General features: G+C 44.2%; 1 gene segment (V, D, J or C); it reads right to left on the minus strand.

Annotated features, from left to right (window-relative positions):
• Nucleotides 1-23,365: 23,365 nt before the first annotated feature.
• On the minus strand, nt 23,366-24,072 carry LOC137382925 (Ig kappa-b4 chain C region-like). The segment is given in 2 exon segments: nt 23,366-23,694; nt 24,003-24,072. Coding segments are annotated over 2 exon segments (399 nt in total).
• Nucleotides 24,073-24,316: the final 244 nt, after the last annotated feature.

The raw sequence follows: 24,316 nt of genomic DNA on the forward strand, positions 1-24,316 counted from the left end.
CTATTGAACTCCCTATCACTATTTTCTGACCTTCTTCCCCCCCTCCCAGTACAGCTGAGCCATCAATGGTGCTATGGATTTGGCTCTGGCTCTACTTCCAGAATCACCACCCTTACCACAGATTAGAGAGCAAGATGAACTCTGCACTAACTGCCTGCTCCTTGTCTGTTTGGCAGTCACCCATTCATTGGCTCTTAAGCTGCAAAAATGTGCTATCTATGTAGCTCTCAGTCTCATGGATGCACTGCAGTGACCCCAACTGCTGCACAAGTTCTAAAATCCATAACTCGAGTTTCTCCCACTGATGACACTTGCCTCACCTGTGATCAGGAATCAGGGACACGAGGAGCATCCTGGAGTTCCCAAATGGCATACAATGTGTATTTGATGGGACGGAATTCCACTCCCATGCCTCTGTATATTAGACTGTGAACTAAACTTACCTGAAATAAACTTATGCTTTGTGCCTGATATGGTCAAAAGAAACCACTCACCAGCTACTCATCAATCAGTTCCTTCCCTTGTGCTGACATTACTTTAGTTATTTTCTAACTCCCTCCCTGAAGCTCATGCTCCCTACCTCTTGTGGATACAGAGCACTTGGTGAAAATAAGGGCATGGGCAGCAGAGTTTTGGATGACCTCATGTTTATGGGGCAAACTGTGGGAGACTGGCTAGGAGTGCTTTGCAATAGTCAAGTCTAGAGTCAACAAAGGCTTGGATGAGCTTTTCAGCAGCTGATGAGTTGACGCAGGGGTGGAGTTGGCTGCTATTATGAAAGTAGAAATAAGTGGTCCAAATGATGGTGTGAATATGTGGTCAGAAGTTCATCTTAGGATCAAATCAGACAGTTGCCAGGGAGAGGGATGGAATCAGTAGCTAGGGAACAGAGCTTATAGTGGGGACTGAAGATATTGGATTTGGTGTTCCCAAAATTTCATTGGAGGAAATTTCTGCTCATCCAGTACTGGATATCGGACAAGCAGTGTGATAATTTAGTGACTGTGGAGGAGTCTGAGAGGTGTTGGTGAGGTAGAGCTCGGTGTCTTCAGCATACAGGTAAAAACAGTATGAGTACAAGGAATTGTATCAGAATAGATTGGTGGCTATCATATAAGGAAATCCAAAGATCTTCGATAGGCATATTAAAAGTGAAAAGGTTGTTAGAGGAGTGGTGGGGCCAATTAGGGACCAAAATGGAGATTTATTGGTGGAGGCAGGAGGCACTAAATAAATATTTTACATTGTTGTTAACCAAGGAAGAGGACTTTGCCAAAGTTATGGTAAACAAAGAGGTTGCCAGGATACAGGATAAGATAAATATAGATTAAGAGGAGATACTAGGGAGGCTGGAAATACTAAAAGGGGATGTGATTCATTCTATGTTGCTAAAGGAAGTAAGTCTAGAAACTGCAGAGTGCTGCCCGGAATTTTCCAATTCTTTTTAGATAAGGGGGCACTGCCAAAGCACTGGATTGCAAATGTTACACCCTGTTCAGAAAAGGGTAGGCGGATAATCCTGACAATTACAGGCTAGTCAGTTTAATGTCAATGGTGGGGAAGCATTGTAAGAGAACATTAACAGCCACTTGGCAAAAACATCGACTAGTAAAAGAGCCAGAATGGATTTGTTAATGGCAAATCATGTTTGACTAACTTGATTGAGTTTTTAATTGAGTTAACAAAGAAGATGGATGAGAGTAGTGCAGTCAATGTTGTGTACATGGATGTTCAAAAGGCAATGGATTAAATAGCACATATTGGACTTGTTAGCAAAACTGAAACCCATGTGGTAAAAGCTGCAGTAACAGGATGGATACAGGATTTGCGAAGGGATAGAAAACAGAAAGTTGTGGTGAATGACTGTATTTCAGACTGGAGGGAGGTAAACACTCGAATTCCCCAAGGATCAGTATTCGGACCACTGCTGCTTTTGATATACCTTAATGCCTTGAACTTGCTTGTAAAGAGCACAATTCCAAAATTTGCAGGTAACACAGAAGTTGGGAATGTACTAAACACTGAGGAAGATAATAATAGACTTCATGAGGACTTAGCTGATGGAAAGGGCAGTCATATGGCAGATAAAATGCAATGCAGAAAATTGTGAGGCAATACATATTGGTAGGAAGAATGAGGGGACACAATACACAGTACAATTTTAAAGTGGGTGTAAGAAGAGGGAGACCTGGGGATGTTTCTGCACAAATCTTTGAAGGTGGCAGGATAGGTAAACAAGGCAACGAATAAAGTTTCTGGGGTTCTGAGCTTTATAAATAGAGGCAAAGCAAAGAAAGTTATGCTAAACCAATATAAAATGGTAGTTTGGCCCCAGATTTAGTAGTGTCTCCAATTTTGGGCACCACACTCTAGAAATGCTCTGGAGAAGGTACAGAAGAGACTTATGCAGACAGCCGGCATGGACTCGATCGGCCAAATGGCCTCCTTCTATGCCATAAATGACTCTACGACTCGACAACTAGAATAATGTGGATAGACGTGAGAAGCTGGAGTGTTCCCCAGAAAGCAGAAAAGCCTGAGAGGAGATTTGATAGTGGTGTTTAAAATCATTAAGGCTTTGGAAAGCATAATTGAAGAGAAACTCTTTCCAATGACTGAGGGATTGATAATCAGAGGATGAGAAAAAATGTTATTATGCACCGAGTGATTAGGATTTGGAATGCACTGCCTGATATGGTGGTGGATACAAATTCAATAGTAATCTTCAAAAGGGAATTGGGTAACTATTTGAAGCAGAAAAAAATTGCAGGGATATGGGGAAAGAGCAAGGGAGTGGGAATAACTGGATTCATCTTCAAAAGAGCAGGTGCAGACTCAACAGGCTGAATGACCACCTGCTGTGCTGTACTGTTCTGTGATTCTATGATTCATTGCTGGTGTCTACAAAAGTCTCAGCTACTCTTCCTACTACATTAGGTGATTCATCATTGGACCAGTTAATACAAGGAAAGTGGAAGACAAATGCAAATTGGGAGCAGGATCTGCTCAGTGTTGGGCTCAGTGCTTCAAATAGTTCATCTTCTTGAGGTCCTGCTCTTGGGCCTGGCTGAAAAATTATCTTATGGTTCAGGATGGTGATGCCAATGGGGGTGGGGTGGGGGGGGGGGGGTGCAGGGATGGTGGGAGAGTTGCACAGTGTGCAGTTGCTTTGGTTGCAGTCTTGTCTGTGCCCAGGTGGCCCTGGAGTGTTCACCGGTGTGCTTGAAGCTTTCTGCAACCAGTGGGCACACAGGGAATAGTGTATCTTATAGATACTGATAAAATATTATCTCTCTAGCTGGAAAGGTTACCTTTGATTTTGTTAGGACTTTGTTGCTTATTTTGACTTCTTTTATTTTGATTGGAATGTACTTTTCTTTCCTGTATTAGTGGCACTTGTTATGATGTTTCTTGTTTGGTGACCCTGGAGCAACTCAGTTGCACCTTTACTGCTCCATCAAAAAAGGCCCAGGCTAGAAACCTTATCAATTTGTGAATAAAGTTCCTCATCAGCTGGGATTGCCTGTCCTGGAGGTCTATAACAGGTCCAATCATAACCTTAGGAATATTGGCTTGGATTAATTGACTCCAAACACCTTCTGCTTCTTCTGATGTATCAGTATCTCTTGCCACAGAAGACATGTCTCAGACAAATAAGGCTACACCTCCTTCTTTCTGGCCTGTTCTACCTTTCCTAAAACAGCTGTACCCTGTGATATGACATTCAGTACCATCATTTAAATCCAGCCATGTCTCAGTAACATTTTCTAATTGCTGCATTAAGATTATAGTTCCACCCCCCCCCCCCCACCCCCCCCCCCCCCCACCTCAACTGAGACTTCTTGTATTAGCACAGAAGCATTTCAATAGTCTATCATTTAACTGAGTCTGGGAACCATTCCTTTTATGTACCTTCCCTTTAGAATATCCTGGTTGTCTATTAATGTTACCTGCCTTATTAAAACTACTGGCTGATTTATCTATTCTTACCCTGGGCTCAACTAATTCAAATTCTCCCCAAAGGCTACTTCAAAATTCCATCCCATCATCTGTGCACCCAAAATATTAAGATGGAAGCCAATTCTCCTAAAATGTTTACCTTACCACTGAAAATTTCCCCAGCTCTCTATAAAAGTACATAGTTTTTCAAGCCACAGGTTGAGTCCAATGCTTCTGCTGCTCCCTTTTGCAGAATCTCGTAGCATAGGAAAAGGCTGGAGCTGACTATGTTTGTTCCTTTGTCAGCTGTTGATGAAGCAATGGTGAATTGCTGCATTACATCTTCTAGATGGTACACACTTGCAGCCATGGTGCGCTGGTGGTGGAGGGTGTGAATATTTAAGGTGGTAGATGAAGTACCGATCAAGGTGACTGGATGGTGTTGAGTGTTGTTGGAGCTGCACCCATCCAGACAAGTGGAGAGTATTCCATCACACTCCTGACTTGTGTCTTATGGATGGTGGACTGGCTTGAGTCAGGTGAGTACTCACCACAGAATTCTTAGCCTCTGACCTGCCATTGTAGCCACAGTCCAGTTAAGTTTCTGGTCAATGGTGACCCCCAGGATGCTGATGGTGGGGGATTCAGTGATGGTAATGCTGTTAAATGTCTAGGGGAGGTGGTTAGACTCTTTCTAGTTGGAGATGGTCATTTTCTGACATTTTTATGGCACGAATGTTATGTGTGACTTATCAGGCCATGTCTGAATGTTGTCCAGGTCTCATTGCATATGGGCACGGACTGCTTCTGTATCTGAGGAGTTGCGAATGTAACTGAACACAATGCAATCATCAGCAAACATCCTCACTTCTGACATTATTATTGGAGTTGCCACAGTGGTACCATGTTGCTTTCCATTCATGTGGTCATCCTTTGTCTTAAAGATCAATAACTTTTGCTCCTGAAAAACACAAAACTGCACGGGTAACAGTCTTACCAATGTCCAGCATGGCATCTGTATGCCTGGCAATGGAGTTTCTGATGACTAGAGTCAGCTATCTTTCTTTAATTGTGCTTTATCGTTCCGCTGGTGTTAACATGGGCTGTGCTGCAGAGCAAGGCTACGATCGGAATCGATGTCTTCCTGTGCGAAAGCAGAAAATATTATTCTCGAAGACAAAAGTACATTTCAGAGTACAGCAGGAAATGGAGTCAAGTGGAGACGTCCAGTTGCCTGATTAAGGAAGTTCTCAAAATCCACCAGATATATGAAAGCTTTTGAGGTCGGAAGATGATCAGTGCGGTCACTTCGCTGCTTGAGAGTTTCCCCCTGCGCAAGTAACGAGACCGATAAAATTGCTCTTTGTTAGATCCTGGTGTGTTTGATAAAATGATGCTGATCTTGGTTAGGTGGAAGTGAAGTACAGACTGTAAGATCTGAATCTGGTGTTCAGAGCTGTAAGACGGTAATGGCGAGTGGAACAGATACAGCCGCCAAGTGGAACTCGCATAAGGAACGCTATTGAGTGATAAACATCAATTACTGGGTCCTTGTTTCTGCCCTTCAACAATAAATGAAGTTTATTCTGTAATCCGTCATTATAATTAAAATGTTCAAAATTGTATACTTGTTACAGATTTAAGATATTTTCTTGAAAATGTATTTTAATCTCCTCATAAAATTAACACGTGCTAATTGTGCTCCTATCGTTCTGATATTTGTGTTGCTTTTAATATTTGGTGCAGCTCCTTTACATGAGCACCTCGCTTTACTGAACCAATGACCGTGACCTACAAGGAGCTCTGGCGTTCTCTGGTGGCTATAATACGACATTGCGGAAAAAAGCATTTTCCACCACGACACGCCGTGCAATTTTGGGATTCGTTGAAGTTTATCAAGGATGAAGGAAAAAGGTCATTCAGCTTCCTGATAATTCAAAGTACTTAATAAGGTTATAATTATCTATCTATCTCGCAATTTGATTTAACAATGTGAACAACGGCGAAAAGTAGGAATTTACTGGTGCGAATGAGTCAAAGTAAAAGTCACAGTAAAAGAGGTAGTTGAGATGTTGGAATGACTAACAATTGATAAAGCGGTGTTAGAATGAAGAGTCACATGGACAAGTGTCAATTGATTAAGGAAAGCCTGCACAGATCTGTTAAAAACCATCATGTCTAATTAACTCGATTGAGTTTTTTTTGAGGGAGACAATTGATGATGGTAATGCAGTTGATGTGCTGTAAATAGAATTCCAAAAGGCATCTGATAAAATGCCACATCATAGGTTTATCAGCAAAATTGAAGCCCATGGAATAAAAGGGACAGTGGCAGCATGTAGGACGTTGGCGAAAGGGCAGGAACAAAAAGTAGAGGTGAGGAGTTATTTTTCAGACTGGAGGCAGGTATACAGTCTGGTTCTCCAGGGGTCAGTACAAGGACTAATTCTTTTCATGATATATATTTCTTTTGGGCCTCCTTATCTCGAGAGACAATGGATACGCGCCTGGAGGTGGTCAGTGGTTTGTGAAGCAGCGCCTGGAGTGGCTATAAAGGCCAATTCTGGAGTGACAGGCTCTTCCACAGGTGCTGCAGAGAAATTTGTTTGTTGGGGCTGTTGCACAGTTGGCTCTCCCCTTGCGCCTCTGTCTTTTTTCCTGCCAACTACTAAGTCTCTTCGACTCGCCACAATTTAGCCCTGTCTTTATGGCTGCCCGCCAGCTCTGGCGAATGCTGGCAACTGACTCCCACGACTTGTGATCAATGTCACACGATTTCATGTCGCGTTTGCAGACGTCTTTATAACGGAGACATGGACGGCCGGTGGGTCTGATACCAGTGGCGAGCTCGCTGTACAATGTGTCTTTGGGGATCCTGCCATCTTCCATGCGGCTCACATGGCCAAGCCATCTCAAGCGCCGCTGACTCAGTAGTGTGTATAAGCTGGGGGTGTTGGCCGCTTCAAGGACTTCTGTGTTGGAGATATAGTCCTGCCACCTGATGCCAAGTATTCTCCGAAGGCAGCGAAGATGGAATGAATTGAGACGTCGCTCTTGGCTGGCATACGTTGTCCAGGCCTCGCTGCCGTAGAGCAAGGTACTGAGGACACAGGCCTGATACACTCGGACTTTTGTGTTCCGTGTCAGTGCGCCATTTTCCCACACTCTCTTGGCCAGTCTGGACATAGCAGTGGAAGCCTTACCCATGCGCTTGTTGATTTCTGCATCTAGAGACAGGTTACTGGTGATAGTTGAGCCTAGGTAGGTGAACTCTTGAACCACTTCCAGAGCGTGGTCGCCAATATTGATGGATGGAGCATTTCTGACATCCTGCCCCATGATGTTCGTTTTCTTGAGGCTGATGGTTAGGCCAAATTCATTGCAGGCAGACGCAAACCTGTCGATGAGACTCTGCAGGCATTCTTCAGTGTGAGATGTTAAAGCAGCATCGTCAGCAAAGAGGAATTCTCTGATGAGGACTTTCCGTACTTTGGACTTCGCTCTTAGACGGGCAAGGTTGAACAACCTGCCCCCTGATCTTGTGTGGAGGAAAATTCCTTCTTCAGAGGATTTGAACGCATGTGAAAGCAGCAGGGAGAAGAAAATTCCAAAAAGTGTGGGTGCGAGAACACAGCCCTGTTTCACACCACTCAGGATAGGAAAGGGCTCTGATGAGGAGCCACCATGTTGAATTGTGCCTTTCATATTGTCATGGAATGAGGTGATGATACTTAGTAGCTTTGGTGGACATCCGATCTTTTCTAGTAGTCTGAAGAGACCACGTCTGCTGACGAGGTCAAAGGCTTTGGTGAGATCAATGAAAGCAATGTAGAGGGGCATCTGTTGTTCACGGCATTTCTCCTGTATCTGACGAAGGGAGAACAGCATGTCAATAGTCGATCTCTCTGCACGAAAGCCACACTGTGCCTCAGGGTAGACGCGCTCGGCCAGCTTCTGGAGCCTGTTCAGAGCGACTCGAGCAAAGACTTTCCCCACTATGCTGAGCAGGGAGATTCCACGGTAGTTGTTGCAGTCACCGCGGTCACCTTTGTTTTTATAGAGGGTGATGATGTTGGCATCGCGCATGTCCTGGGGTACTGCTCCCTCGTCCCAGCACAGGCATAGCAGTTCATGTAGTGCTGAGAGTATAGCAGGCTTGGCACTCTTGATTATTTCAGGGGTAATGCTGTCCTTCCCAGGGGCTTTTCCGCTGGCTAGGGAATCAATGGCATCACTGAGTTCCGATTTGGTTGGCTGTATGTCCAGCTCATCCATGACTGGTAGAGGCTGGGCTGCATTGAGGGCAGTCTCAGTGACAGCATTCTCCCTGGAGTACAGTTCTAGGTAGTGCTCAACCCAGCGGTCCATCTGTTTGCGTTGGTCAGTGATTATGTCCCCCGATTTAGATTTGAGGGGGGTGATCTTCTTGATGGTTGGCCCAAGAGCTCTCTTCATGCCATCATACATTCCTCTGATGTTTCCGGTGTCTGAGGCCAGCTGAATATGACTGCATAGGTGTTGCCAGTAGTCGTTTGCGCAACGCCTAGCTGTTCTTTGTGCAGTACTTCTGGCTGCTTTAAGTGCTGCGGATGTTAAATCGCTGGGGGCTTTCTTGTAGTTCAAAAGTGCAATGCGCTTAGCGGCTATGACAGGTTCCAGCTCTTCATTATGAGATTGAAACCAGTCTGCATTTCTCTTCGCACTTTTGCCGTAGGTGGTCAAAGCTGACTCATAGATGGCGTCTCTGATGTGGGCCCACTTGGTCTCAGCATCCCCTGTGGGAGTGTTTTGAAGGGCTGTTACAAGTGAATTTAGAAATTTTTGTAACAGCTGTGGGTGAGAAATTCTGCTCGTGTTGATGCGCGGGTGGCCCTTCTGCTTGGAATGATGCAACTTCTTTGGTCTGAGTCTAACCTTGCTGCACACCAGGGAGTGGTCGGTGTCGCAGTCCGCACTGTGGAAGCTGCGTGTGATTTGAACAATGTTTAAGGCGGCTCGCCTTGTGACAATGAGGTCTAGCTGGTGCCAACGACGTGATCTTGGGTGCCTCCATGAAACCTGGTGACAGGGTTTAGTGTGAAAGAACGAGTTGGTGATGCAGAGGTTATGATAGGTACACAACTCAAGCAGTCTCTGCCCGTTCTCATTCATCCTTCCAACGCCATAGCGCCCAAGGCAGGAGGGCCATGAGTCATGGTCGGCCCCAACCCTGGCATTAAAGTCCCCCAGCAGGAATAGGTGTTCGGTGTTGGGGATGCTGCTAATGATGTTATGGAGTTGTTCATAGAACTGGTCTTTAGCTTCAGGTGCGGAACAGAGTGTTGGAGCATAGATGCTGAGTAGGTGTACTGGACCAGAGGTGGTGAGCAGTCGGATGGACAGTATGCGTTCCGAGCCATTTGAGGGAGGCTCTATCATGCTGAGCAAGGAGTTTCTGATGGCGAAGCCCACTCCATGCTGTCTTGGTTCTTCAGGATCCCTGCCCTGCCAGAAGAAGGTGTAGTCTTGCTCTGCTAGAGAGCCACTCGCGGGGAGGCGAGTCTCCTGAAGTGCTGCAATGTCCACATTGAGTCTACTGAGCTCGTTGTTAATGATGGCGGTCTTCCGAGAATCGTTGATTTGTGTAAGGTCTTCCGACAGGCCAGGACACATAGTTCTGACGTTCCAGCTTGCAAAGCGAAGGGCTGGTACCTTCTTTCCTTTTTTCATGTTGTTTGGTGCGGTGTATCAGTCCACCTTTCGGGCAATGACCCTGAGCTCCAAGCACCCATTGAAGCAGGCAGACTGTGGCGGGACAGAACCTTATTGACCGGGGGCTGCCCGGTTTGAGGCGGGCGGTAGCTGTCCAGTGAGGTGCAATGACCTCTCCCACCGACAAAGGCAACCCGTGGCGCCCAGTTTCTACGCCAATTTATCTGGACTTATAACCCGTAACTGCTGCCTTCCGTGTTGTTTCAGTCGCTGTGAGGCAACTATGGAGTGACCTCTCCATGGCGCATGCCTGGGCAAATTTATGGAGGTTGAGAGTTGCCCAGTCGTCAAAACCCCCCTCTCGGCCTTTCTGGTGGGGTCCAAAGGAGTGCAGGACACGACGTTTGGCACCAGTATGGCTGCAGGAACTGCCGGAAACATGCCAAAGGTGACACATGACCGCCTACGGGGTTCCGCTCCGGATTTTCTGTTAGGGTTAGAGGCAGGTATACAGTCTGGTTCTCCAGGGGTCAGTACAAGGACTAATTCTTTTCATGATATATATTAATGACTTGGATTTGGGTTTACATGGCACCATTTCAAAGTTTTCAAATCATACAAAATTGGAAATATTGTGAACAATGATAGAGTTCAAGAGGACATAGACAAGTTGGTGGAATGGGCATACACATGGCAGATGAAATTTAATTCAGAGAAGTGTGATATGATGCATTTTGATAAGAAGAGGCAATATAAAATAAAGGATACAATTCTAATATGGTGCAGGAATAGAGAGACCAGGGGGTATATCTACACAAATCATTGAAGGTGGCAGGGCAGGTTGAAAAAGCAGTTGAAAAAAAGCATATGGGATTCTGTGCGTTATAAATAGAGGCATAGAGTGCAAAAGCAAAGAAATTATGATGAACTTTTATAAAACACTGGTTTGGCCTTGACTGGAGTATTGTGTCCAGTTCTGGGAGCTGCACTTTAGGAAGGATGTGAAGGCCTTAGGGAGGCTGCAGAAAGGATTACAAGAATGGCTCCAGGCATGAGGAACTTCAGTTACATGGATAGATTGGAGAAGCTGGGGCTGTTCTTCTTAGAGCAGAGAAAGTTGAGAGGAGATTTGATAGAAGTGTTCATGAGGCGTTTAGTGTTACAAGTGCTTCCATTTTTTGGTAAATTATGAAGATTTGTGGTTTAAAAATGAAAAGGAGTCCATGGATTTTTTTTTACAAAGGTTACTGAGAGGTCTGGACTGTAAATAATTACTGGAAGGCACCTGTTTTCAAATAATTACACAGCAGGGATTGTTTTTGACTTGGAGAAAGATGGTCATAGAGAAGTGACAGGTCGAGATTTATAGGGGTCAGGAGCCTTATCTGTTGTGACATTGTTTATGGTTTCACTTTGGACAGTGAGTTGGGATATGGGAAATGGTTTGAAAAGACAGTTGGAGAAAACATGCCGAGGAAGCAGAACCCCAGCTCAGTCTGTTCCATTCTTTAAAAAGCCTGCCAGATTTCCATCTCTTGAGAAGCTGAGCAGCAATTGTAAGAAACTGCCTGAAACCCGTAACTGCATTTTTTCTGGAAAGCTTGCCTAAATTGATCTTCAATGTCGCCTGAAAAGAACTGTTCCAGGAAGATTCCAGTGACAGCCGTCTATATGCATTTGGGACGCCAAACCAAAATGAAGGACATCTTTCCACATCTCTTTTATCTTCAAAAATTAGCAAGTATTTAACTCAAGTGTTTTTGTCATTTTTTTTTGTAATAGAGCTCTAAAACAAAAATGCCTTTATTTTTCTGGTTAACCACTGTATGTGTGTGTGTGTGAGAGGGGCTAAGGTAAAAGGGAACTTTAATATTTCAATCTGTGTGTTTATGCTTTGCTACCTTACTGGTTAAGACTTGTTTTATAATAAACTGATAATTTTGTTGTTTATTAAAGAAACCTGGTTGGGATGTTTTATTCTGGGGTAAAAATAGAGTTTATGATTAACAGTATCGGTAAGTGGGAAAAATTTTAATATATATTGTGACCTGTGGCGAAGTGGAACTAAAATAAACAGTGCACTCCTCTCGCCTCAGTCATAACACGAGACACAATTGTTGGAGAGAAACTTCCCATTAATAGAATGGTCGAGAACCAGAGGACACATTTAAGGCAATTGGCAAAGGAACAAAAGGTGACATGAGGAAAAACATTTTTACACAGTAAGTGGTTAGGATCTGGAGTGCACTACCTGAGGGTAGAGAGGAGGCAGATTTGATTGTGGTTTTCAAAAGGGAATTAGAAAGTACTGGAAGAGAAAAAAAAATTGCAGGGCTCTGGTGAAAGGCCAGGGGAGTGGGACTAGCAGGATTGCTCTTGATGAGAGCTGCCGTGGACTCGATGGGCTGAATGGCATCTTCTGTGCTGTAACTATTCTATGATTGTATGATTTTATAAATTATTAAATTATTTGAAGAAACTCAAACTGAGGATTAACGTTAGTCACAAGTAACCAGCAAACAAATGCTTTGTGTACAACGACCACAAGGCAGTTATACTACCCATGTGTTAGGATGTAAATAACAGTTTCAAAGGTAATGAATTATTACCGTATGAAGAACATCACCTAATAAGGATAAAAATCAACTCGAAAGCAAAAGAAGACATTGATTGTATAGGTCTGTGTTGATGTGTTTATGTATTTGTTTGTATGTGTGTGTGCTGAGTGCTTTGTGAGGTGGGAGAGGTGTGGTGGGAGAGAAACAAAGGCTCTGTCTATGCGGACAACTGAAGACAGGGAAACAAATAGAAAGACACCATGATTTTTGAAGGCACCTGGCGAGAGTAGGGATGTAGTGATTGAATGAATCACTTTCTAGGTAAAGCTACCAATCAGACCTTGTCCTCACTAATCTACCTGTTGCAGATGCATCTGTCCAAGACAGTACTGGTAGGAGTGACCACTGCACAATCCTTGCAAAAAAAAAGTCTCGTCTTCACATTGAGGATACCTTCCATTGTATTGTGTGGAATTACCACCGTACTAAATGGGATAGATTTAGAACAAATTTGGCAGCTTAAAACTAAGCATCCATGAGGCATTGTTGGCCATCAGCAGCAGCAGAATTGTATTCAACCACAATCTGTAACCTCATGACCCAGCAAATCCCTCTCTACCATTACCATCAAGCCTAGGGATCAACCCTGGTTCAATAAAGAGTGCAGGAGAGCCTGCCAGGAGCAGCACCAGGCATACCGAAGAATGACGTGTCAACCTGGTGAAACTATGGCACACGACTACTTGCAAAACTGGAGTCAATGAGAATCAGGGGGAAAACCCTCCATTGGTTGGAATCATACCTAGCACAGAGGAAGATGGTTGTGGTTGTTGGAGGTCAATCATCTCAGTTCCAGGACATCACTGCAGTAGTTCCTCAGGGTAGTGTGCTAGGGTCAACCATCTTCCGCTGCTTCATCAATAACTTTCCATCCATCATAAGGTCAGAAGTGGGGAAGCTCACTGATGATTGTACATTGTTCAGTACCATTTGCGACTCCTCAGATACTGAAGCAGCCTGTGACCATATACAGCAAGATCTTGACAACATTCAGGCTTGGGCTGATAAGTGGCAAATAACATTTGCACCACACAAGTGCCAAGCAATGACCATTTCCAATAAGAAAGAATCTACTATCTACCTTTAACATTCAATGGCATTACCATTGCTGAATCCCCCAGGATCAACATCCTGAGTGTTACCATTGACCAGAAACTAAACTGAAGCAGTCACATATATACTGTGGCTACAAGAGCAGGTCAGAGGTTGTGAATTCTGTGGCAAGTAACCCACCTCCTGACTCCTGAAAGCCTGTCCACCATCTCCAAGGCACAAGTCAGGAGTGTGATGGAACACTCTCCAGTTGCCTGGATCAGTGCGGCTCCAGCAACACTCAGGAAACTCATCATCCAGGACAAAGCAACCCGCTTGATCGTCACCCATGCACCACCTTCAACATTCACTCCCTCCACCACCGATGCACAGTAGCAGCACTGTGTACCATATACAAGATGCACTGCAGCAACTCACCACATTTCCTTTGACAGCATCTTTCAAACCTGCGAACACTGCCACCAAGAAGGACAAGGGCAGCAGATATGTGGGAATACCACCATCTGCAAGTTCCTCTCCAACCACACACTATCCTGACTTGGAAATATATCACTGTTCCTTCCACTGGATCAAAATCCTGGAACTCCCTCCCGAACAGCACTGTGGGTGTGATCAAAAGATGTCAAGCATAAAATGAATAGGAAGGGACCAGAGTTTGGACGTTGAAACACCTGGATGTGACTACGAAGTTATCAAAAGGAGAAACTGTTAGACCCTATATCGTGACAACATTTAGCAGAAATGAATGGAACCAGGGAATTACTGGGCCCTTGGATAAACCCAGGAGTAGAGGATGTGGAATAGAAGGGAGTGGTCAATGGTGCGGAATATGGAAGACAGAACGAGAAGATAGGAAAGTTCACCATTGCTGACTATGACCAGGGCAGCAACGATGCAGCTGATAGGCAGGAACTGGGATGGATTGATATTAAACAAATATCACATGAAAATTCAGGGGTACATTTCTGAAAGGGTTTGCCTGATCTCCCTGTACATACCAGCATACATATTAGGAGCAGGAATCGACCATTTGACCCCTCGAGCCTGCTCCACCATTCAATATGTTCATAGCTGAACTGATTACTTCACATTTCCATCTACCCCCGATAACCTTCCACCCTCTTGCTTATCAAGAATCTATCTACCTCTGCCTTAAAAATATTCAAAGAATCTGCTTCCACTACCTTTTGAGGAAGACAATTCCAAAGACTCATGACCCACTGAGAGAAAGAAACTTCTGCTAATTTCTGTCTTAAATGGGTAATCCCCTATTTTTAAACAGTGGCCCCTAGTTAGAGATTCTCCCACAAGGGGAAACAGCCTTTCCACATCAATCCTGTCAAGACCCCTCAGGATCTTATATGTTTCAATCAAGTCGCCTCTTACTCTTCTAAATTCCAGCGGATACAAGCCTAGCCTGTCTAATCTTTCCTCGTAAGACAGACCACCTATTCCAGGTATTAGTCTAGTAAACCTTCTCTGTACTGCCTCCAATGCATTGACACCCTTCCTTAAATAAGAAGACCAGTACTGTACACAGTACTCCAGATGTGGTCTCACCAACGCCCTGTATAGCTGAAGCATAACCTCCCTACTTTTGTATTCAATTCCCCTCATGATAAACGATAACATTCTATTAGCTTTCCTAATTACATACTGTACCTGCATACTAACCTTTTGTGATTCATGCGCTAGGACACCAAGCTCCCTCTGCATCTCAGAGCTCTGCAATCTCTCACCATTTAGATAATACGCTTCTTTTTTATTCTTCCTGCCAAAGTGGACAATTTCCCACTTTCCCACATTATAGTCCATTTGCCAGGTCTTTGCCCACTCACTTAACCTATCTATATCCCTTTGTAGCCTCCTTACGTCCTCTTCACAAGTTACTTTCCTACCTATCTTGGTGTCATCAGCAACTTAGCAACCATACCTTCGGTCCCTTCATATGTCATTTATATAAATTGTAAAAAGTTGAGGCCCCAGCACAGGTCCCTTGTGGCACACCACTCATTACATCTTGCCAACCAGAAAGTGACCCATTTATGTCTACTCTCTGTTTCCTGTTAGATAACCAAGCTTCTATCCATGCTATTTGTTACTCCCTACACCATGAGCTTTTATTTTCTGTAATAACCTTTGATGTGGCACCTTATCAAATGCCTTCTGGAAATCCAAGTACAGTACAGCCAGCGGTTCCCCTTTATCCACAGCCCTCAAAGAACTCCAATAAATTGGTTAAACATGATTTCCCTTTCACAAAACCATGTTGACTCTGCCTGATTACCTTGAATTTTTCTAAATGCCCTGCTATAACATCTTTAATAATAGCTTCTAACATTTTCCCTGAGACAGGTGTTAAGCTAACTGGCCTGTAGTTTCCTGCTTTCTGTCTCCCTCCTTTTTTAATAAAGGAGTTACATTTGCTATTTTCCAATCTAAAGGAACCTTCCCCGAATCCAGGGAATTTTGGAAAATTAAAATGAACGCATCAACTATCTCACTAGCCATTTCTTTTAAGACCCTAGGATGAAGTCTATCAGGACCCGAGGATTTGTCAGCCCGCAGCTCCAACAATTTGTTCAGTACCACTTCCCTGGTGATTATAATTTTCTGGAGTTCCTCCCTCCCTTCCATTTCCTGATTTACAGCTAATACTTGTATCCTTAATAGTGAAGACCGATGCAAAATATCTGTTCAATTCATCTGCCATCTCCTTATTGATTCCCCAGACTCACTTTCCATAGGACCAATGCTCACTTTGTTAACTCTTTTCTTTTTTAAATCTCTATAAAATCTCTTACTAACTGTCTTTATATTTCTAGCTAGCTTTCTCTTGTACTCTAATTTTACCTTTTTTTAAAATCAATCTTTTAGTCCTTCTTTGCTGTTTCTTATATTCTGTCCAATCTTCTGACCTGCCTCCCATCTTTGCACAATTGTAGGCTTTTTCTTTAAGTTTGATACTATCTTTAACTGTTTTAGTTAACCATGGATGGTGGGTCCCACCTTTGGAATTTTTCTTTCTCGTTGAAATGTATCTATTCCGTGTATTCTGAAATATCCCCTTAAATGTCTGCCACTGCATCTCTATTGACCTGTCCCTTAACCTGATTGGCCTGTACACTTTAGCTAGCTCTGCTTTCATGCACTCATAATTGTCCTTATTTAAGTTTAAAATACTAGTCTTGGACCCACTCTTCTCTCCCTCAAACTGAATGTAAAATTCAATAATATTATAATCGCTGCTACATAGAGGCATCTGAACTATGAGGCCATTAATTATTCCTATCACGTTGCACGATACCAGGTCTAGTATTGACTGCTCTTTTGTTGGCTCCAGAATGTATTGTTCCAAGAAATTATCCCCAAAACATTCTATGTACTCCTCATCTAGGCTACCTCTGATTTTTCTAGTCTATATTGTACTGCCCACCACTATTTGACCCATAAAGTCACTCAAAGCATTGCTTCAAAATTCCAATCATATGCTGGATGCTTGTCCTGTTTGAGGCATGGACTGCATTAGATCTGTGCGGGCCTTTGTGTGTGTATGTATGTGCATTACACAGGTAGCAAAAGGTATCTTTGGTTACCCATTAGCCAGTCCTGCAGTGTTCATGGATAATTAAAAACTGGTGGCATGGAAGACTGATGTAAAGGAAAGCACCTACAAGGTACAATATCAAGTTCTGTGATCAAGTCAGAGAGATTACGAGGCTTAACTAAGATATACAAAGTTAATACTTAACAAAGTCAATAGATATGCAGCAACACTCTGCACTGGTTCTTTCTTCTGAGCTCGGTGGGACATGGACATCTCTCCTTCTTCTCCTCTTGCTGTGTTCTGTTGACCTTGGTCTATCTTCTCCTTCTAAGTGTGCCAAAAATGTCCCGCAATTCCATTTTTATCCTTCTTGGGGTACTAGGAACTTACCATATTAGGATACTTGGAACAATTCATAACCTAATTGGTCTAGGTTGACATCATTGTTAGATCCTAGTTAATGGTTCAACATAGTTTACAGACGTTTCCCGTTTCTTTCTATTTTCACAAGGATTCTAAAGGTCAAATTTTTGCTGATACCAACCATTTTTACAATTCTGCTGTTTCACATTTATCTCCTCCTGAAAGGAGTGCTGTGGTCTTCAACCCATCTCTCCCATTGTTCTTACCCAAAGGATAAAACATAGCCTTGAAAAATCATTTCATAATAAAACAAGCATTAGCTCAAACAGACTTCAATATATTAGTGTACATAGCATATGATTAGTCCTATTATTTTAGCGTTTCATATTTTTCACAAATGTAAAATATGTCACAGTTCATAGCCCCACAAGTGCACCACTCCAGCTGCATGACTTCTCCTTTCCATTTGGCTACGTGCAGCTTTCCACACATATCTCTCAACATGACCTTTTGACATATTTCAGTGAAGATGACTATGATCCTTTTCAGCCCAGTCTTGACATTACATTTAGCCTTTGAGAAAAAAGTATTGCAAAGTTATTCATTAAAGCAAGCCATGAAAATGCTCTAAACCTTACAGAGGGACCAGTTAAATGCCGGAGAGCTGCTTCAGGATGGCGCACTGAAGTTGTCCTGCTGCCAGGAAAGTTTCTCAGTGGAGGGAATGGACTCACGGAGGCCAGCAGCCAAGTTGAATCAGTAATGGCCCAATTAAAGACTACTTTCCTGGTCCACTGGCATTCTCCCGCCACTTGTGAAGACTGCCAGCTGTATTGAGGCAGCCTCCCAGTGCCTTCCTGGAGGCTCCATGGTGCAGATAGGGGGCCACCGGCAGCAAATTACACCCCAGTGGCCCCAGCACTGCCGCTGGACAAGTTTCCTCTTCGTTCTCCGGGCCCTGTCTCTCTGGCTCGCGTAAAAAATTATTTAATGCCCGCCCTTCCAACGGCATCTCAAAGTCCTCGTGTTCTCCTTGCTGCCTCAACAGCAGCCACCTCTGGCTCTTTATTACCTCCTGGCAATATGGGGGCGGGGAGGTAGGAAAGAGCCCCGCCTCCTCCACAAAATCCAGCCCAGTGAGGATTCCGTTTGTTTCTGGTAAACTACTTTGAAAACGCTGGTTGAGTGGTCCCTCAATGGCCTTAATTGGCATCCCGCCAATGCTGGGAGGGGGAGGTTGCCGTCCACGCACCCAACCCACCCTGGGGAAGAGCGGCCGGAGTCGGGAACATGTCGGGGAGTCAGCCCCGCACTTCGCTTTCACAATTTCTATGGCCTCCACATCTCCAAAACTGCATTCACGAGGCTGGGAAAATTCAGTCCATGAATTCTTTGACCCTAAAGTTTCCTTAATCTGGAAGTCAAAAGTGTTACGGGCCTATTTTCAGCTTGACCTCACAAAAGTCCAGCCAACTGTGTCTGAAGCGCATCTGCTCATAGCAGGCTGGATCACAGTGAGAGGTCAGAGCGCCGTTATCTGGACTTTGCAAACTCATGCAGGCAAATACAGTCGTTTGGAGGCATTGTCCCTACGGACTGATCCCAAGATGGTTCTGCCCACTACTTGTACGATGAAATTTCCATCACAAGGTCAGTGCCTTCATCTTATGATGCCATCTCGCTCTCTGCCTGCCGGATCCCCTTTTTCAGTGGGGCTGCCAGCCACCCCTCTGGCTCTCCTGTGTCTGTGTGCCAATTCCAAATTGGCAGCCTCCTGTAAAATTAAGCTGCGGGCAGCGCTCTGAAATGCATTGGGACCCAGAAATGGTCTCGCTGTTGGATTCCCGCTGCCTGCGGGAAAATTAAGCTCCATAAATCTTGGAAGAAGCGCTCAGTTGTATAACTGGAAACTATATTTTAAAAGTTTCTTCCAGTCAGTATTTCTAGTTAAACCACAAAGCATTTTGGGAATGGAAGAATCAAGAAATAACTTGCATCTATCGTGATGTTCACGACTTCAGAATGTGGCCAAGCGCTTCACCGCCAATGAGGTATGTTTGAACTGTAGTCAATGGTATAGTGTGAGGAAACCTGGCAGCCAATTTCCATATAGCCAACTCCCAGAAACAAAAATTAGATAAATTACGAGACTATCTGTTTTTAGTGGTAACAAAGCAAAATTCTATGGATGGTGAAAATCTGAAATAAAAACAGAAAATGCTGGAAATACTCAGCAGGTCAGGCAGCATCTGTGAAGAGAGGAACAGAGATAATGGGGGGAATTTTCCCAGCGTGTTTGGAGATAGGGGCTGGGAAAGTTGCAGGTTCCCCCACATGTTCCCACTTCCTCACACGTTTCCCGGAAGCTGCTTCAGCGCAGTAATAGCAACCCCAACAGCAGTAGAAAGTCAATTAAGGCTTATCAGCAACCAATTAGCAGCAATTTTTCCGCGTAGATGAGATTTTACCAACATCATATGGGACCCCTGCTTGTGTCTGCAGTTCGTCAGTGAAGAAAAGTGAAGAAAAAAAATGTGTCTAGAGAAGGTATAGGTGGAAAAGCAGAATCATTAACAACAGCTGCCATCCAAAACCAAAAACCAAAAACACAAAACAGAATGGGGGCAGAGGTTATGATCTGAAATTGTCAAACTCAATGCTGAGTCCAGAGGGTTGTAAAGTGCTAATCAAAGATGTGCTTACGTTGAGCTCCACTGGAACACTGTAGTAGGTCGAGGACAGAAAGGACAGAGCAGGAGTGGAGTAGAGAATTAAAATTACAGACATCTGGAAGCTCAGGGTCATGCTTGTGAACTGAATGGAGGTGTTCTGCAAAGTGGTCACTCAATCTATGTTTAATCTCCCCAGTTTAGAGGAAACTGCATCATGTGCAGTTAATACAGTACACTAAACTGAAAGAAATACAAGTAAATCATTGTTTCAACAGGGAGAAGTGTTTGGTGGCTTGGACAGTGAGAAGGGAGGATGTAAAAGGGCGTGTGTTGCATCTCCTGGGCTTGTATGGGAAGGTGCTGTGGGAAGGGGTGGGGGGTTTTGGGGATAATAGAGGAGTGGACAGGGTGAAATGATTAGTTCTTTGGGGATGCTGAAAGGGGAGGGGAAGGGAAGATGCGTTGGGTTGTGGCATTATGCTGGAGGTGGCTGCAATGGCGGAGGCTGATGCATTGAATGTGAAGGCTGGAGAGGTGCAAGGTGAGGGCAAGGGGTATCCTATTGTGGTTTTCGGAGTGGGAGGGGCTGGGGTGGGGAAGGGATGAGAGCAGAAGTGTGGACAATCAAATGGACATGGACCTTGTCAACCATGGCGGAGGGCGAAATCCTTATTTAAGGAAAAAGGAATACATATCTGAATCACTGGTATGGAAGGTTGCACCATCAGAAAAGGTGCAATGGAAGATGAGTGAATGGAATGGAGTCCTTCAGGGAGTGGAATATGAGGAAGTTTAGTTGAGGTAGCTGTGGGAGTCACTGGCCTGGTGACTTATCAACTTTAAGTACAGCCAGCCTATCTAAAACCTCATCTTTATCAATCTTTAGCCCAACCAGTGTCTGAACTACCTCCTCTTTCGCTATGACTTGTGCAGCATCTTCTTCCTTGGTAAAGAAAGATGCAAAGTACTCATTTAGTACCACTCCCTACCTCCATGTGTAAATCCTCTTTTAGATCCCTAATCTGACCCACTCCTCCTTTTAGCACCCTTTTACTATTTATATGCCTACAGAAGACTTTTGCATTCCCTTTTTTGTGAGCTGCCAGTCTCTTATACTCTCTCTTTGCTTCTCTTATTTGTTTTTCACTTTGCCTCTGTACCTTCTATATTCAGCCTGGTTCTCACTTGTGCTATCCACTTGACATCTGTCAAATGCACCCTTTTTCTGCTTTATTTTACTGTCTATCTCTTTCTTCATCCAGGCATCTCCAGATTTGTTTGGCTTACCTTTCGCCTTTGTAGGAATGTACATTGACTGCACCCAGATTATCTCCTCTTTAAAGGCAGCCAATTGTTTTGCCACAGTTTTGCCTGCCAATCTTTGACTTCAATTTACCTGAGCCAAATTCATTCTCAACCCACTGAAATTGCCCCTCTCCCAATTAATTATTTTTACTCTGGATTGCCCTATTTCATAGCCAGTCTAAACCTTATGATACTATGAACACTGTCCTCTAAATGTTCCTCTACTGACATTTGATCCACTTGACCCATCTTATTCCCCAGAACCAGATCCAGCAATGCCTCCTTCATCATTGGACTGGAAATGTACTGATGTAGAAAATTCTCCTAAACACACTTTATAAACTCTTCTCTTTTTCTGTCCTTTGTACTATTAATATCCCAGTCTATATTAGGATAATTAAAGTCCCCCATAAATCGTTCACCTCTCTGTAATTCCCCTGCAAACTTGTTCCTCTATATCTTTCCCACTTTGGTTGCTTATAGAGTACACCAAGCAATGTACTGGTACCTTGATTGTTTCTTAGCTCTAACCAAATAGATTGTATCCTTGACCCATTTAGGACATCCTTTCTCTCCAGTACTGTAATGTTCTCTTCAATCAATACTGCTATCCCTCCTCTTTTCTTTCCTTCCTTATTTTTCCTGAACATCTTTTATCCGGGAATATTCAGTACCCAGTTCTCCCCTTTTTTGAGCCAGGTCTTCATTGTCACCATGACATCATTTTTTCAAGTGGCTATCTGCACCTGCAGCTCACTAACCTTATTAACCACACTCAACATATTCACATATATACACAGTAAATCTAATTTAGACTCTATTACATTCCTTGTTACTCTGACCGCATCTAATACCTTGCTATTTCCTACTCTCGTGCTATTTGGCTCTCCCAATTCTCTGAGGTTTTCCTCTCTAATATGACCTCCTGGTTCTCACACCCCTGCCAATTTAGTTTAGACCCTCCTCAATCCAACCCACTAGTAAATCACCTCTCAAGGGCATTGGGCCCGGCTGTGTTCAGGTGCAACCTGTACGGTCGGTACAGGTTCCCCAGAATCAGTCTCTCTGTCACAGGAATCTAAAGCCCTCCCTCTTGCACAATCTTTTTCAGCCATGCATCCAACTGCTCTATCCTCCTATTTCTAAATTCACTTACACATGATACTGGGAGTAATCTGAAGATTACCTTTCAGATCCTGCTTGCTACTTTCTTTCATAGCTCCCTAAATTTTGCCTGCAGGACCTCATCCCTCTTCCTACCTATGTCATTGCCATGGATATGGACCACGACCGTTAGTTGTTTACCCCCACCCCGTAGTACTCTGCATCTGCTCAGTGACCTCCTTGACCCTGACACCAGTGAGGGAACATACCATTCAGAATTCATGTTAGCAGCTGCAGAAATGCCTGTTGGCTCCCTTAACTATTGAATCCCCTATCACTGTTGCTTTTCCAATCGCTCTTGCCTTCCACCCTCTCAGAGACCTTTCCTTTTGTTCTATCTGCCCTTCCCCTTCCCTTGCCTGTATGCTTGCTTCTAACCAGTTATATCTCTAACTTCTTTTGCAGTTCTGATGAAATGTCATTGACCTGAAATGTCAACTCTGTTTCTCTGTACACAGATGCAGCTTGACTTGCTGAGTATTCCCAGCATTTTCTATTTTAACAGTGTTGATTGAGTACGAAATGTTGGCCAGGGCTTTGGAAGAAACCCCTGTTCTTTTTGGAACGGTGCTGTTGGACCTTTTACATCCAACTAAGTGGGCTGCACTTTAAAAGTCCGCCACCGAAGTAGGTGGTGGGCATAGAAAATGTGCCCCACCTGGACAGGCATTGCATCACAGAGCCGCCACAATTTCAAACGTGGCGGCTCATTTGCATAGCTGCATTGCCCGCCCCCTATGATTACATAGAGGGGTGGGCGAGCCATTGCAGGCAAAGGCGTCCGGTGCCAAAGCGCAGGCACCAGTGCTATTTTTAAAGGGATTACATCCCTTAATGGAGATTTTAAAATTAAAGGGCCAGGTCAGTTCAATGATCAAAAAAAAAAGAATTAAATTGCCATTAACTTCATTTTCACACCCCTTAATGGCATTTCAAAACATTCCTGCCCTTCTTCCACCACCCCGGGCACTTTGTTTATGGGATGTGGGCGTCACTAGGTAGGCCAGAGTTTATCAGATACCACTGGATCTCGTGATACTTGTTTGAAGTGGGTTTGCCAGAGTTCCATGTTTAACCCTGCAGGAATAAAGCTCGTGTGCGTTCCACTCGGAGGTGGACTGGGTCAGATAACTGCTCACACTATACGTCTGGCCAGAGTCCTGTAAAGTTGAACTGATCTGGACGCCCGCCTCTCTGACTTTGCCGTCCATACTCCACACAACTTTCATAGAATCCGGGTAAAAATTATTTGCCAAACACACCAGGGTCACCGTGTTGGCTGCTGCAATCTGCTCCTTTGTGGGAGGAAGAAGCAACACTGTGGGATTGGCTGGCTGACAACCTAAAAGGAAAATGGGTTGCATTAATTATGAGTTCATTTACATAGATCTGTGTAATTGAATTATAACAAAAGCAAAATATTGTGGATGCTGGAAATCCGAAATAAAGACAGAAATGCTGAAAATACTCAGTAGGTCTGGCAGCATCTGTGGAGAAAGAGTTAACCATCTGAATTTTTTGGAAGAGTGTCAAGTCCCGCCACCCGGGCTGAAAGAGGAAGCCGAGAATCTGGTTGGCCATGGAGTGTCCATCAAGGAGACTTCCCGCCCTCCCCACCCCCCCAAACACTTGGAGGCCCCCCCTGTTTACATGACAGTCTCCTCACGAGGCAGCGGACCCTCCTAACGCTGGTAAAATGCTGGTGGGGGCAGGAAGACATCGGCTCCCCTCCCAATGCCTTCCCCCGTCATACTGCCAGACCTCCCAGCTTCCATCTGGCTCCAAAGGGCTGGGAAAATTCAGCCCAATTTTCAGGTCCATCAGGTCCTTTCATCAGAGGCTGCTTTTGCTGACAATGCAACCACTAGGTGGTACAGTATTTGCACATGCGCAATTGCAGGCTCTTCAACTGGAAGGTCAGCGTCTGCCATGTTCAGGCAGCTGCCAGGATTAAAGATGGCACT

Source organism: Heterodontus francisci, chromosome 23 (genome assembly GCF_036365525.1).
Source record: "Heterodontus francisci isolate sHetFra1 chromosome 23, sHetFra1.hap1, whole genome shotgun sequence".
In the NCBI taxonomy this organism is placed as follows: domain Eukaryota; kingdom Metazoa; phylum Chordata; class Chondrichthyes; order Heterodontiformes; family Heterodontidae; genus Heterodontus; species Heterodontus francisci.